Genomic DNA, 17,359 nt, shown 5'->3' on the forward strand with positions numbered 1-17,359 from the left:
ATAAAAAAATAATTTACTTTATCCCCCACATTTACGACAATTTAGCAGGCGCGTTTAACCATGGTAACGAGTTATTTTATGGCACAACTGCAGCCCGCGCTACCGAATGAAACATACTAGCTTCCAACATGACTTGGCGTTGCTTTATATGCTACGTGTTTGTAGCATTGAGTCTGAGACAACTTTTGAGTCACATTAACAAAAGCCAGAGAAACGAGCTGCAGAAGCTGTAACATAATGTTAGCATTTACTTTGGCTGATCCAAGTACGTCCATTAAATGTGTTGTTTTTGACAGACTCATGTTATACTTTTATTTTAACAGTGATGAGTGTCGAACTAGTTGTTTCGCTAAATTAAGTAACTCACCTGAAACGTAAATGAGAGCTGTGGCAGAAACGCAAAGCTGCAGTCTTGTCAGACTGGTTTTTTTTTTTCAGTCATCCGTTCGTTCGCTCCGGTGAATGCATCCAAACTTTGCAGAAAGTCCTATTAGTTTAAAAAAAGTTGATATATTGTTGAAATACGTGTTGAAATCAGCTGGTAAAAGCCAGTCAGCTAACTGAATAGGTCGCTATCATGTTTACATATGTGTTCAAGGTCAATTTAAGCCATGTCCACACGTACACGGGTATTTTTGAAAACGGAGATTTTCCGTTTTCGTTTTAAAAAATAATCCCGTCCACACGTAAAGGCAGAAATGAAGGAAAATGCTGCTATGAACATGCCAAAGCAACAGGTGGCGCTAGATTCCTAACCGTGCAGAAATGTTGGCCAATCAGAAGTCTAGAAGCCTCGGTGGGAAAAAGTAAACAAAGCTGGGGCATAGAAGCAGAATCAAGTGGTATGTGTGGAGGGACAGTAACTGTGTGTATATGTAAGCATTTAAACAGTGCAGAGAGTAGAAGTAACAGTATTGTAGAAATTCATTTCACCGAAATAATAACGTTGCGCACAGTGTGACGTCAAAAAATGAGCACACCTTTGACACTGCGTTTTCTCCATTTTTCTGTCCACACGTAAATGCAAAAACGGAGTTTTAGAAAATATCCACCCTGGCCGGAGTTTTTAAAAATCTCCGTTTTCAGTGACCAAAAACGCAGTTTACGTGTGGACGAAAGGTGCAAACGCATAGAAAAATCTGCGTTTTCAAAAATACCCGGGTACGTGTGGACATAGCCTAAGAGAATGACTATTAGGCAAAGCAAACCAAAATTACATGATTTGTTCAGAGTTACTGTCAAAAAAAAATTTAAACACACAAAAAAATACTCATCTTCACATTAATAAGAGCATTAAAGTCAATATTACTTTTATTGTCAGTATTGGTCATTTTTTTTAAAGGTGAAACTACTAAATATAACATATTTCAAATTGTCAGTAACTTGTCCGACAGTAAATAACTGACATAACTAATTACTTTCATACAAACCAATCAGTAAGTTATTTTGTATATTTTTTAAATGAGTAATCAGTTATAAATAACTATTTGCATTTCTGAAGTAACAGTAAGACTAAATCAAATCAAATCACCTTTTATTGTCACATCACATGTGCAGGCACACTGGCACAGCACATGCGAGTGAAATTCTTGTGTGCGAGCCCCACAAGCAACAGAGATGTGCAAACACAACAACACAAACGAGCAAAATACAAGAATGGCCAACCTGAAACTAATAAATATATGTACAATATATAATAGTGTATGCATTTCTGGATGTGTATACTAAATATTTTCCTACGTGTGTGTGTGTGTGTGTGTGTGTGTGTGTGTGTGTGTGTATACACATTTTTACAAATTAAATAGTAAAAAAATAAAATAATAATAATAATAATAATAATAATAATAAAATATATAAAATATACAGAGTTGAATATGTGCAAAACAAGTGGCATTTATATACAGTGTGGAGTGCATAATGTTGAAGTTCCAGTAGTGAAGCTGAGGTGTCTATGACGTGTTCAGCAGTCTGATGGCCTGATGGAAAAAGCTGTCTCTCAGTCTGCTGGTACGGGACCGGATGCTGCAGAACCTCCTTCCTGATGGAAGCAGTCTGAACAGTTTATGGCTGGGGTGACTGGAGTCCTTGATGATCCTCCCCGCTTTCCTCAGGCACCGCTTCCTGTAGATGTCTTGGAGGGAGGGAAGCTCACCTCCAATTATCCGTTCAGAGCACCGCACTACTCGCTGGAGAGCTTTGCAGTTGTAGGCGGTGCTGTTGCCATACCAGGTGGTGATGCATCCAGTGAGGATGCTCTCAATGGCACAGCGATAGAAGGTCCTGAGGATGCGGGGGCTCATGCCGAATCTTTTCAGTCTCCTGAGAAAGAAGAGGCGCTGCTGCGCCTTCTTCACTGTTTTGTTTGTGTGTACTGACCACGTAAGATCCTCAGCCAGGTGTACGCCAAGGAACCGGAAGCTGCTCACTCTCTCCACAGCAGCGCCGTTGATGGTGATGGGGGTGTGTACTTCTCTGCACCTCCGGAAGTCCACTATCAACTCCTTTGTCTTTGCGACGTTGAGGGTGAGATGGTTGTCTTGACACCAGTGGGTCAGGGCGCTGACCTCCTCCCTGTAAGCCGTCTCATCACCGTTGGTGATAAGACCCACCACTGTAGTGTCGTCCGCAAACTTCACAATGATGTTGGAGCTGTTAGTGGCTGTGCAGTCGTAGGTGTAGAGTGAGTACAGGAGAGGGCTCAGTACACACCCCTGTGGAGCACCAGTGTTCAGTGTGATGGGGGATGAGGTGATGCTGCCCAGTCTGACCACCTGGCGTCTGTCAGACAGGAAGCTAAGGATCCAGCTGCAGAGGGAGCTGCTCAGTCCTAGATCCTGCAGTTTCCTGTCCAGCTTCGAGGGAACGATGGTATTGAATGCTGAGCTGTAATCTACAAACAGCATCCTCACATACGTGTCTCTCTTCTCCAGGTGTGACAGGGCAGTGTGTAGTGTCAGGGCTATGGCATCATCAGTGGACCTGTTGTGGCGGTATGCAAACTGTAGAGGGTCCAGTGAGTCGGGTAGTGCAGAGCAGATGAAGTCCCTGACCAGCTTCTCGAAGCATTTGCTTACGATGGGGGTCAGGGCTACAGGTCGCCAGTCGTTCAATGAGGAGATGGTGGAGGATTTGGGTACAGGGACGATGGTGGCCATTTTGAAGCAGGCTGGGACTACAGACAGAGAGAGGGAAAGGTTGAAGATGTGCGTGAACACTCCAGCCAGCTGAGCCGCGCATGACCTGAGGACGCGGCCGGGAATCCCGTCCGGACCAGTAGCTTTGCGTGCGTTCACCTTCCTGAAGCACTTCCGCACATCCTCCTCAGACACAGTGTGCGCACTGACGTCATCCGCGGTGCGCACACTGTCCGGTCTCATGGTGTTCGCTGTGTCGAATCTAGCGTAGAATACGTTTAGATCCTCACACAGAGAGGCCGTGGTCTGCGGTGTGCTGGTTTTCCCTCTAAAGTCTGTGATCGTGTTTAGTCCCTGCCACATACTCCGAGGGTTGTCAAACTGTTGTTCCACCCTGTCCCTGTACTCACGTTTGGCTGCTTTGATCGTCTTCCGGAGTTGGTAATGTGCGTGTTTGTAGTCCGATGTGTTCGCGGAGGCAAAGGCGGTGTTCCGTGCCGCGCGAACATCTCCGTTAATCCAGGGTTTTTGATTTGGGAAGGATTTGACTGTTCTGGATGGGACGACATCTTCCACGCATTTCCTGATAAATCCACAGACTGAGTCTGTGTATTCATCAATGTCTCTGGCGGCCACGTGATCAAAACAGTCCCGCAGCGCAGACTCCAATTGGTCCATCCAACAGTGCACCGCCCTCCGGGTTGGAGCTTCCTGTTTCAGCTTCTGCCTGTAGGCGGGCAGGAGCAGGATGGACTACTGACAACATTAACTGTTACTTTTTTTTCTAAAACTATCTTTTGTTTTTCTTTTCTTTACCTTTTTTTCTTAGTAACTCAGGAGGTTATGTTTTTGGTGGCATTTGTCTGACTGTTAGCAAAATAACTCAAAGTTATGGACAGATTTTAAATTTTCAGGAAATGTCACAAATGGGCCAATAAACAAGTAATTCAATTTTGGGGGTGATCAGGCATGATCAAGGAATTTAAACTATACTGTACTGAACTCTCCATGTGCTTTGCTAGTCTTATTAATCTATTATCAAGTACTGCTTTGTTTGTCATTTTAGTTGTCATTTTAAAAGCTCAAATTAAAGACATCAGTCAGTAAAAATACATCTACCTTGTACCTTATGGGCATGAATCTAGCTAACTAATGAATGCAATATTGTTTGGTGATTGATACCTATCAATGCAATTATTTATTTCTGTTTTAATAGATATGTTTTTGTTATTCTGTTTCAGAGTGGATTTCAAGAAGATGGAGAGGGTCACCTGAATCTTGACATTTATAAACATGCAACTGCATTTCTTCTTCAAGCCAAGGATACCCATCAACTGACACAGGTAATTTATGCCATTAATTTTCCATTGAATTGTATTTCATTGTTAGAGAACCTAAAAGCAATATGCTTAACTTATGCTTAACAGTGCTCAAGCTATAACTTGGGCACTGTTCAGACCTGGCATCTTGAATGATCTGATCATAAATGGACAGCTATAGGTATGTGAGTGAAACACCTGACATTCGAATGTGTCTCCATGTACTTCATGGGTGACCACTCAGATCTCACTCCCCCACTATATATGGAAATAGACATGTATGTTGCATCCAAAATCTGCCTATCACTATATTTCCTTAGCATGAGCTAATAATAGAGACAACATAATACACACAACACAAATTTTCAATTTGCATTTCCACCTATGATCCGATTCCTCAAAATGCATTATAATTAAGTGAATACAAGGTTTTAACGTTGCATAAGGCAATATTATTCTTTACAAAAAAAATTGGGTGGTGGGGGTAACTTATTTTGCTCATTGCATCTCACTAACTTTATGTAACTGAAGGTTTCCTTTTTCAAAAATTGTGTCTCTGTGAGTTTGCATGTTGACTGTGTTTTCATATGAATTTTGTAATTAAGGATTTTCCTTTGTTTTTTCCTCTTCCACAGAGAGCTGTTAACCACATAGTGAGTGGAGTCCAGCAATATCAGGCCGTATTATTGGAGCACCTAAAACAACAAATGAGTGACATGATTGAGAGACATTCTGGGGACCTGGATCAACTAAAGAGTGATGCAGTGGGGGTATTTGACCAGTTTGTTGACCCTTTCACTCAAATTGCTTCCACCCATTTGCAGGACAAGACCATCAAAGAACTGTTAAAACCAGTTGAACCAGAGATTATTGTCACAAAACAAACAGTCTGTTATTCGAAGCGTGGAGACTCCAGAGTTCTTGCCATTAAAGACCATTGTTTTCATTACATACTGTTGGTGAAAAGTTTGGAGCAGCTGCTATCACATCCAAGAATGCTTGCAATGATTGATGAGAGGCCAAAGCCATGCAAGGATGGCTTTCTTCATGATTTCATTGATGGAGACATTTTTAAGTGGCACCCACTGTTTATTAAAGTCCCTACAGCATTACAGTTGATTTTATATACGGATGAAATTGAACTATGCAATCCTCTTGGATCTCGGGCAAACAAGAACAAGCTGTTATTGATTTATTACACCTTAGGTAACATCAGCCCTAAGTACAGATCAAGACTTCCTGCTATTCGTCTGCTTGCCATGGTAAAATCAAAAGATCTTTCCCGTTGTGGTATAGATGAGATATTTGAGAGGATTAACCGTGACTTAATTGAGCTGTGTGATGGTGTCCAAGTTGTCACTGCAAGGGGTGAGAGGACAATTCATGGGGCACTCATATCTGTGTGTGGAGACACTCTAGCTCAGCATGAAGTGGCTGGATTTAAGGAAGGAGTGGGTTTTGCCTACAGTAAATGCAGGCACTGCGAATGCCACTTTGAAGACATGCAGGAAAAATTTAATGAAGATTTGTTTGTTAAAAGGACCATGGCCAGTCATAACAGGCAATGTAATGACATTGAGAAGGCAAGTACGGACTTTCTGAAAGACAAACTAAAAATAACGTATGGTATCAACAGGAGAAGCAAGTTAACAGAATCTCCTCACGTTGATATAATCAATCAAACCCCACAAGACATCATGCATGTTATTCTTGAAGGCATTGCCCCATATGAAATCAAATGTGTTTTAAAGAATCTTGTGCTTTCAGGGCAAATGAACTTAGATTCATTCAATAGTGCAATTTTGTGTTTCCCTTATTCTCCTGTTGATGTGAGGGATAAGCCTTGCCCCATATCTGTCAGTACGCTTTCATCAAATGACAATAAATTGAAACAGCCAGCTGGGCAGATGCTGGTTTTGTTGAAGATCCTTCCATTTCTTATGGACAAAATTGGAGAAAATCATTACACACAAATGCTACGTAACATGTTAGAGATCATAAAAATTCTGTTTTCACCTATTATTGCTGTCTCAACTCTCTCCAGATTGAAGCTTTTAATAGAGCAGCATTTAAAACATTTCAAACAACTGTTTCCAGATGAAAATATTATACCTAAACAGCATTATTTATTGCATCTTCCTTCTCAGATTAAGGCTCTTGGTCCTACAGTGAGGCATATGTGTATGCGTTTTGAGTCAAAACATTGTTTCTTCAAGCAGTGGGCTCTGAAAAGTAGTTTTAAGAATATTTGTAAATCTCTTGTGAAGCACAACCAACTTTATGAATGTAGTCAGAACGTGCATGAGAAACATCCCATTTTTTCAAGTGAAGTCGACATGGGTCCAGCCAAAGAGGTGAAAAATGTTCATTATGTAGAAGGCAAGATTAAAGACTTCATTGAGCAAGTTGAACATGTAGTTTCTGTACAGTGGATTATGCTACATGGAAATATACATTCATGTGAAAAATCTTTGGTTATTTCTGATGTCATAAATGATGCTCCAGAGTTTGCACTTGTTAAAAACATCTATATTGTAAATGCATCTGTGTATTGTTTTGAATGCCAGCCTCTCTCTACAGTTGGGTGGAATGATCAATATTTAGCTTATGAGGTAGAAGTTCCCTGTCTAGCTCAGGCAAATATTTTTGTGGATGCTGGAAATCTTGTTGATTATACAGCGTACCACTATGTAAACTTTAATAACAGCAAGTACATTCCAGTGAAGTATGATCTAACTGACATCATCAAACATTATTCTTGAGTCTTTTGTGAATATGTGGGCTGAAATAAGGTTTTTAAAGACTGGCAAAAAAATTGTTCTATTTACTTTTTATTTTACTTTTGGTGCAATCTGTTCAGTGCAACACAACTGAGAGGGAAACAATTTCAGTGTTTTGCCTCTTTTTCAATGTCACATTGATATGGTTTGACTGGTATGTAAGAAAAATAAATACACTGTGCTTAAGATACTAAGACTCATAATAATGCAATGTTGGGCATGATATTAACCTGCAGTTCTCAATAAAGTAGATTTGATGTCCTGATTCAAGTTAGGTCTATTTCTTGAAACAAGATGATACATCTTTTACAAATAACACAGCAGCTTAAAACGTTTATGAAATGCCAAAAAAAGCTTGTTTCGTGTGAGATATGACTCAAAACAATATGTTTTCAAGAGTTTTTCACTTAACAAGATATCCAAGATGCACTGTCTAAAAACAAGTTCCTATATCTCACTGAAACGTTACTCTTTAGCTGATTATGGCTTATTTTAAGTGTGATTAGATATTTTGACTTGAAATAAGACAAATATACTTGGTAAGATTTTGAGTTTTTGCAGTGTGCTTCATCTGTGTGTTTCCCTGCAGTCAACCATCATCTGTTTCCGCCCGCTCTCATTCATGTCCAGGTTCGTGTTCTATAGTTAGTTTGTTCCCAGTTTAGTTTAGTCATTGCTCCGTTCGCCGTTTGTCCATTTCCTTTTTGTGTTTAATAAACCACCCTCACACCCATACAAGTGCCTGCGTTTGGATCCTCCTTTATTTTCCACACGGCTCATCTCACTCGCCGTGACACTTCCAATAGTGTTACAACAACTACAAAGGTCACGAACAAGATTTTTTTTCTAACTTTTCATTGTAAGTGGGCTAAATCAGTTAATTAAAAGTAGTCTAACATAAATGTAAATGCTGTAATTTTTATTATTTTAATAAACCATGTAGCTTGGATGGATTCGATGCTGGCTGGACCACAGTGCACATGTCTGCTGTTGCTCACAGTGGTCCAAGGGGCCGCTCAGGGAGTTTGTGTGCTGGCTTAAAAACATTAAAAATTAGAGGGAACATTGCCCTGTAGCATTTTGTGCTGAGTTATGTAAATAGAATTAGTGTAATTTAAAATTATCCTAAAACTATCCTCATCTACCATTGGTTTTGGAGGGTGGGGGTGACATCATACATGATGTAATCTGCAGTCTTTGGTGATATGTAAACACAGACAATTGATATCCAGCGTGATTTGATGAGGGAGCTGCCAAGTTAAGACTTCCTGTTGTTGTGAGACTTAAAATATGAAAGCACTGTTGTGTGCTTTCAAACAGGTTTGGGTTAACCCAAACCTGTTTGGATTTAATAGGGTTAAAATTCTTTTTCTTTTTTTACAACTGTTTATCACTGTTAACAGCATATCTTTACTTCTTCAACTGCATCTGATAATTTTTGTAACATAATATTTGTTAAATATGTCTATACAGAATGCTTCAATCAAACTAACACATTTTATTATAGGTGGTTTTGACACAGTCAAAATGCCTGTAGCAGTTGGTGTGGTTATGCTGATAACCTATTTACTAGCTGTTTTGGCAAGTTTGGTCAATATCATCTTCATTGTTTCTGACAAGCAGTTACATAAACCAATGTATCTTCTGATTTGCAATCTTGCTGTTGTTGACATCTTCTATACCTCTACTGCCACTCCAACAATGATCGGGGTTCTACTTGCTGGTGTTAATACCATATCATATGTGGAGTGTTTAATTCAAATGTATGTTTACCAGGTGGGAGTAACAATGGAGAGGTTTTCTTTAACAATTATGGCATTTGATCGATTAATTGCTATAATCTATCCTCTTCAGTATCATAGTTATTTAACAATTACACGTACACTAGTATTTACATACATTCTGTGGATTGTTGCCTGTAGTTTTGTGCTTTTTACACTTGTAACAGCTACACCACTCCCTCACTGCTATTCAAGGCTTAGGTACACTTTCTGTGACTATGCTGCAGTTATGCGAACCACTTGTGTTGACCCAGAGAAATATTTCAACCAAGTTGCCATTATATCATTTTTTCTGTCATTTTTCACATTCACTTTCATTTGTCTTTCATATTGTGGGATCTTATTTTTTGTGAAAATATTATCAAATAATGACAAAAAGAAAATGGGAAGCACTCTTGTGAGTCACCTGATTTGTGTAATATGTTTATACTGTCCCCAGTTTATCATTGTTATCTTGACCAGGTTTGGTGTGGTATTAACTCTCGAAGAACGCCAGGGTTTATTGATTGGCACCATCCTCGCTCCATCTCTTGTAAATCCTTTTGTTTATTGTCTCAGGACAAAGGAAATTAAAAGTAAGATCTTTAAGATATTCAGGAAGGTTAACACAGCTGGTTAGAGTCTTGTGAACTGTGAATACACTTACTTACTGGGCACAAATACCTTACAGTATGAAGTGCCTTGAGGCAACTGTTGTTGTAATTTGGCGCTATATAAATAAAACTGAACTATTAAAATGTTCATATATGGACTTTCTAAATCTTGTTTGGTGATTTGTGAACTTTTGAACCCTATTTAGGTGAGAAGTCACATTTAATGCAAAATTGTTGAAGATAATTTTCTTACACAGTTAAATTCTGAAACACAAAATGTTCCAATTCACTCTTGGACTTTTCTGAGTTTTGATTAAAATCCAGCGACCACAAGGTTACAATTCAAGTACCGAACTAACACTTTCTCTAACTGATTCTTTGACAGTTTTTTAGTCATTATTTATTGTTTTTTGTGAGCAACACTGTGTGACAATAACAATTAAGTAATTCTATTATTTTGAAACAAAATACCAAAATTAATGCTTTAATGTTGTCTGAGCAGACTTTTATAACCCTAAGAATATTTATTTCCTTTGTGAAAACAGTTAAGCTTGTCATTAAAAAATTAAGTAACTGCTAAGAAGTCAAGGGTCACATCAAGACAGTAAGAGGATCTTTTTGTTGTTCAACTACTAAAATAGCAAACTTCAGATGGGAAAGGAACGGACCGTGAAAAGAAAGATGTCTAAATTTAAAAATTAGATTTTTTTCTATAAACTAAAAATATTTTCATCTTATATATGAGAAGTTTTTTGGGCTACAACCCACATACTGAAGTGTGCTGCTAACTCACAAATGGATATATTATATGAAATATTAGTGCTCACTATATTTGTCAGTTAACACTTTGAAACATTCTCATTAAGCTGCAATCTGAATGTATCCTATGCTGTGAGAAGAAATGTTTTGCAAGGCAAATACTTTCCATGACATTATCATTATAATTATTACTAACACAAGAAGAGTGATAAATGCATCTCCCCTGATCTGATATTTCTTTTTCAAAGATATTTTACTATTTGAAGCATATTTTTTGTTTATTTTATGCATGTCATACTGTAGGACATTGATTAAAAAAGATGATAATAGAAAAACGTTAAGAAATCTTTGGTTTTTGATTTTTTTCATTTTACTTCCAGCCATATGCATTTAGTTTTTCCTTTCTTTTTCTTTTTTTTTTTTTGAAGGGCTGCATAAGAGTACATCTATAGTGGGTAAAATTGCAAATTGAACTTAAAATATATGATGGCAAACTCCAAATGACAAAATAGGACTAAAATCACTCAAACTAATTTCATATACTGGTTTTAAAACCTTCTTAAAGATATTCGGTCCGGTTGTATGAAAACTGTATCCTCTGGACTGATGCCCAAAAACATCACACTAGAGGACATTGTCTGTCCTACATACCTAGGACTTTGACTTGCTCTTGTGTGCACTAATAATCATAAGTTAATAATCAAGCATGCATGTGTGCATGTCTAGTAAAAAGGAACTCTCAGTTTCATTTTTAGTTTTTTCAACTGCACTTCAGGAAACGATCATCGTTTTAGTCTGACTGACCGACCTTCTGTTCTTAAAGTACTGATGGACTGTCGTTTCTCTTTACGTAGAATTAATTTTATGGCAAGAGTACTGTGTACCAACCTGACTTCTACACAACACAACTGATGTTCCTAACACCACTGAGAAGGCAAGAAATTCCACAAATGAACCCTGACAAGGCCCACCTATGAAGTGAAACCACTTCAGGTAACTACATCATTTTGAGTGTCAGTGTAGATATTTTTCAATATCTTAGCTGCCTTAAACAACATACATTCTACATAGGGCTGGGTCATATGACCCAAAATTCATATCTCGATATTTTTTAGCTGGATGGCGATATACGATATATATATCTCGATTTTCTTTTAAAAAGCCATATGGTAAGAACAAAAAGAGAGTTCTTACTCAAAGCTGTGGCCCAGATGTCACACAGGCACTTTTATTAACATACAGTGTATATATACATGAAGAAATTACTCAAAAATAAATTTTCAGCATTTATTAAATAATAATGCTCCATAAATAAAAGAAAACAATGTTGTGTTTGTGAATAACAAAAAGCTCACAATTGTGCAGTCAAAATGTAAACTAACAGATGCTGAGCATAATAACAAAGACAGACAGATTTCACAGCTGCTCTATTCCCAATTTCTACTGCTTGACTGACAGCTTTGAGATTGAAATCCTCTTTGTAACCACGTCTCTTAACAGGTGCCATTTATGGTCCTTATACACACACAATACGGTAATATTACGTTGAAGCACAGTACGTATCACTCCGCGAGGCTCCAGACTACGGTAGCCGTAATGCTCCGACAATCCATTAAGCGGTGCGGCTTCATAGCTTACCAAAGTCGAACTAAAACGTTTTTTGACAGATTGCTGAGCGCCGTGTAGCACATAAAATCAGTTCACGGTCAGTAAGCACAACCAGAATTCATACATAAGGCACACAGGATTAAAAGGCGCACTGCCGATTTTCATTTAAGTCAATCTCACCGCTCACATACTTTCATTAACCTTTATCTAGACGCTTTACATGAAACAAAAAGGAAAGCATGACATTTATAACTACACCACTACATCTTGGTATGGAGTTCCCTTAAGTTCAACAGAGAAAAAAAAGAGCAAGAGCCACAAATCTATACAAATATGGACTTTGCGTGTTGATCTTAAATTATTATCTTGTCTTGAAGCAGATCCTGAAGCCATCAAGACACAGACTCTCTCTGCTTTTTGATTGTGCCTATAAATTGTGTCCATAAAAATTGTGAACAGATGACAAAGGACACCCACCAAGAATGGGTCTCACATTCTACTGCAAGAGATCTGAGAGTCACTGCAGGTCCCTCTTCTAATGATTAAACCATTTTGGGCTGGTTTCAATGTGTCAGTCCTTGTTGTCTTGTGGTGGACCACTAGAGGGCTCCACTCACACCCAGTGTATAGGAAGTGTGTTCCTGTGTTTTGTGGCGCGATATGCGCAGTTAATGTTGGAGACGAATAAAGAAGGAGTGAGAACTGAGAGCTCTGTGTCGTTGATGCTTACCTTCACATTGGTGATAATGCAGACTCTGCTATGGTTGCATCAGCGGCTGCCGGACCTCCGCCTCCTGTTGCAGCTACATTCGCTGTGGCGCTGAAACTGCCGGACTTTTGGCTCCATGACCCCCCGTCATGGTTTGTACACGTGGGGGCTCAGTTCGCCCTTCGCGGCATCTTGGCTGACGACACGAAGTATCACAGTGTGGTGGCCTCGCTCGACCCGCTGGCCACCCGTCGCGCGATGGCGCTCCTCCGGGACTCATCGGCCCAAGGGAAATACGCCGCCCTCAAAGAGCTGCTTCTTCGGCGCTATGCCCTCTCCGACGCTGAACGAGCCGAAAAGCTCCTCAACCTGTCAGGCTTGGGTGGCGGTACCGTGCTCGAGCTCATGGAGAACATGTTATCGTTGCTCGGGCCAGATAACGGTGGTTTCCTCTTCGCCCACCTCTTCCTCCGCCAACTACCGGCCGCCGTGAGAGCTGTCCTCCGCTTCTGCCTGCGAAGGATTATCGCTCCCTGGCTGAAGAAGCGGATCGCATTCTCCTGGCTAGCCGCACTTTCGATGTTCACGCCCTGGCTACGGACTCGCCAGCGGCACCTTCCACGCCTCCACCTGCCTCCCCCGGAGCATCTGCCCCCTTGCTGACGGCAGGGATTGCTACACGCCGGCACCGTGGAAAGAGCATCTGTTTCTACCATCAGCGTTTTGGCAACAGAGCGCATCGCTGCCTGCCGCCTTGCGCTTTCACGGCCCAGGGAAACGGACCCGCCAGAGCACCGTAGCAGCCGCGACTGCTGGCAATAGAGAAAGGCTGCTCTTCATAGAGGACTTGCACTCCGGGAGACGTTTTCTCGTGGACTCCGGCTCCCAGAAGAGCCTCCTTCCCCCTACCGCTGCCGACGGACTAGCAGCGAACTGTGGGCCGCAGCTCATTACAGCTAATGGCTCTCCCATCAAAACATTTGGGGAAAGGTTGGTGACTGTTTGTTTTCATGGCCGGGATTTCCAGTGGAACTTTGTTGTTGCCGCTAGCTCTGTACCTATTTTAGGTGCTGATTTCCCGTGTGCTCATTGACTGCTTGTCGATGTTGCTAACAGACATTTAATCGATGCTCTCTCATTTTCTTCACTACCCTGTTTTACTCGGGCCGCCGAGCCCCTGATTCAGGCTAATGTAGTGACCTCCGGGGATGGTTTTCAGCGTTTGCTTTTAGAGTTTCCATCGCTGTCTGTCCCTAATTTCTCTAGCATGGTAACGAAGCATGGGGTTGAGCATTATATTCCCACGGTCGGGCCCCCGGTGTTCGCGCGCAAGCGCCGCCTCGACTCCGCGAAACTGTCCGTCGCTCGGGAAGAGTTTGCAGCCATGGAGCGCCTTGGCATTGTACAGCGTTCGAACAGTGCATGGGCCTCTCCGCTTCACATGGTGCCCAAATCGGACGGTCGGTGGCGGCCATGCGGAGATTTCCGCCATTTAAATAATGCCACGGAGAATGACCATTACCCCATCCCCCACATTCAGGATTTTTCTGCCAATCTCGCCGGAACGTCGATTTTTTCTAAAATTGACTTGGTGCGGGGGTATCACCAGGTTCCTGTGCGCGCCGAAGACGTTCCTAAAACCGCTGTCATTACCCCCTTTGGCTTGTTCGAGTTTTTGCGCATGCCGTTTGACCTGAAAGGTGCCGCCCAGACCTTTCAGCGGCTGATGGACACCGTTTTGCGTGGGCTGCTGTTCATTTTTGTTTATCTGGACGATATATTGGTGGCCAGCTGCTCAGCGAGCCAGCACGAGTCCCATCAGGTTTTCCAGCATTTGGCAGCGCACGGCCTGATCATCAACCCTTCCAAGTGCCAGTTTGGGTTGCCTGTTCTGGATTTCCAGATTTCCTCGGGCACCGCATTTCCGCTGGAGGTGTGGTTCCGTTGCCCGACAGAGTCCAGGCCGTTTCGGCTTTTCCGCGTCCCACGTCGGTTAAAGCGTTGCAGGAGTTCTTGGGGATGATAAATTTTTACAACCGCTTTCTCCCCAGAGCTGCCCACCTGCTACAGCCACTCTATGCTGCCTTACAAGGTAAAACAGCCAAAGATCCGGTTGACTGGCTGCCGGAACACGTTGACCAACCGACGTGTCTGACGTGGCAGTGGGTGGGGTGTTGGAACAGCGGGTTTCAGGTCTCTGGCATCCGCTCGCCTTTTTCAGTCGTACGCTGAACTAGAGCAGGGTGATATGGCCAAAAATATTTATCACGATATATATTTGAAAATTTGCGATAACGATATAACTGACGATATAATTGATGCGAGACAAAATACAACTCCACAACATTACTAGCGCAAAAAGACAACCTTGCATTTATTTTCACTTAAACAAGAAGCTGGTTTTTATGTACATTAAAGCTTTATAAAAATGTAACAGTGCAAATGCAAATTCCTTGCTGAAAGTTTAACCAAAAGGCATTTCCAGTAGAAATGGGCTGACATATCCTGAGCATAACCATGTATAATATCCACTGAAGTTAAAAAGAGGTGCTTTGCAACATTAAACTGCAGTGTGCAGTACGTATTTTTCGGACCATAAGGTGCACGGGATTATAAGGCACATTAAGCGAAACAAAGCAGTCAGATAAATCAAACTTTATTAAACTCATTCTTCTTGCTTCCTCCACTTCTGTACCATTGATTCATTTATGCTGTATTCTATCACAGCTGCTCTATTCCCATGTTGTTGCAGTATATTAATGACTAACCTCGTATTGTGGATGGATTATCTCAGTTGTTCTCCTGACTGAAGTTTGGTCCGTTTACAGCATCCTGCCATGTGATTGCATTTGTCTCTAACTATCAGGAACCTTAACGTTAACTTTTATAAGTGGAAAAGTGTTAGCGTTCATCCTCCAGCTTCACTGTTTATGTTATGCTAATGTAGCTGTGTCGCTAGCGACCACGTAGCACATCATTATATACCAGCTAGCCCAACTTCAGTAACCCTACAAACGTCACTGCTGTTTAGTTTCCTGTCTTCATTTATGTTGGAAGTGATAGCAGAGCTGTACGTTTGAATTTTTTCAGAAATCTCTCAGTCAGAACATGCAATATCATGCTTAGGTAACTAGCGAAACTAGCGAGCTAACTTCCGCTAGCTTCCTGCTAACTTCTAACTCCGTTAAATGTAATAAATTTTGTTTTCATGGATGCCTGGAAGTTAAACTTCATAGTTACACCTGGTTAAGCAGCAATGCTGATCGTTTTATTAAAGATGAAAGAATTTAGACAGTTTTTAACTCTCAGTGATGCTGCAGTGTTCGTTTGACCTGAAGTATACGGAGTTTAGGACCCAGATTACTCCCAGATTTAAGAGCATCTTAGTCCGACAAATACGACAATAACGACGGCTGCTTGCATGTTCTGCAAAAAAATGTGCTTTGTCGTGTATCTGACGGACAAACACCAAACCAGTTCCACATCACTGAAGTTGCACCATTTTTACAAACCAATTCTGGTTCATCTGTTTCACTCAACAATCGGCCATGTGCGTATGAAAACAAAGGCACTGCGCATGCGCGTTTTACTCATATTCTATCACGATATTTCATTTTCCTATCGTTGCCTAACATTATACCGGTATTACCATGAACAGTATAATATGGCCCAGCCCTACGCTGAACGCAAGTACAGTGTTTTTGACAGGGAGTTTGCTGGCCCTGCACCTCGCGACACGACATTTTCGTTTTTTCCTCGAGTGTCGCAACTTTACTGCGTACGTTGACCACAAACCTTTGACGTTTGCGATGTCCAAGATCTCTGACCCATGGAGCGCACGCCAGCAGCGCCAGTTGGCGGCCATTTCTGAGTTTACCACAGACATTCAGCATGTGGCTGGTAAGTCCAATCACGTCGCTGACTGTCTCTCATGTGTGTTGGTTTCTCCGGTGTATGTTGGCATCGACTACGCTGCCATGGCCGTCGAGCAACGTGCTGACCCGGACGTCCTTGCCCTTCAGTCAACAAAAACGGGCCTCGTGCTGGAGGACACACCGGTGTGGGACGGCAGTCCGCACCTTCTTTGCGACATTTCCACCGGCCGCCCCCGCCCGGTGGTTCCCCTTTCGTGGCGTCGTCGTGTTTTTGACTCGGTGCATGCCCTCTCTCATCCCGGCGTCCGGGCCTCGGTCAAGCTGGTCAACGCCAGGTTTGTTTGGCCGGGCCTTCACAAGATGGTGAAAGAATGGGCGGCGGTTTGTATTCCATGCCAATGCTCGAAAATCCACCGGCACACACAGGCACCCCTCGAACCTTTCCGTGTCCCAGGGTAGGCAGTTCGATCACGTTCATGTGGACCTGGTTGGTCCCTTGCCGCAGTCACAGGGTTTCACGCACCTTTTGACTGTGGCGGGCCGCACAACCAGGTGGCCGGAGGCGGTACCCCTGGCGTCCACGACAGTGGCGACGGTGGCCAGGGCATTTTTGTCAATGTGGGTTTCACGTTTCGGCCCCCCTGCTGACATTACCTCGGACAGGGGCCCCCAGTTTGTTTCTTTTTCTTTTTTTTCTTTTTTTTTTGGCCTGTCCCATTTGGTTCTTTAGCCATCAGAATTGTTGGTCCTCGGCCTGCCCTGGGGGATTCTTACCTGAGAGTCCTCCCCCATGTTTCGATG

At 41.9% G+C, this 17,359-nt stretch overlaps 1 protein-coding gene and 1 long non-coding RNA gene across 2 annotated transcripts in view; one reads left to right on the plus strand and one right to left on the minus strand.

The window, feature by feature from the left end:
- LOC308401490 overlaps positions 1–17,359 on the minus strand; it is a 303,063-nt gene that overhangs the window by 127,973 nt on the left and 157,731 nt on the right. The window lies entirely within an intron of this gene.
- Positions 8,695–9,633, plus strand: LOC308400980 (olfactory receptor 7D11-like; the record flags this gene model as incomplete). Its single annotated transcript, XM_080889043.1, has 1 exon — positions 8,695–9,633. The coding sequence occupies one exon, from the start codon at positions 8,695–8,697 to the stop codon at positions 9,631–9,633; it is 939 nt and encodes a 312-aa protein (XP_080745169.1).

This window comes from Rhamphochromis sp. 'chilingali' (genome assembly GCF_963969265.1).
Source record: "Rhamphochromis sp. 'chilingali' genome assembly, chromosome: 8".
Taxonomy (NCBI): domain Eukaryota; kingdom Metazoa; phylum Chordata; class Actinopteri; order Cichliformes; family Cichlidae; genus Rhamphochromis; species Rhamphochromis sp. 'chilingali'.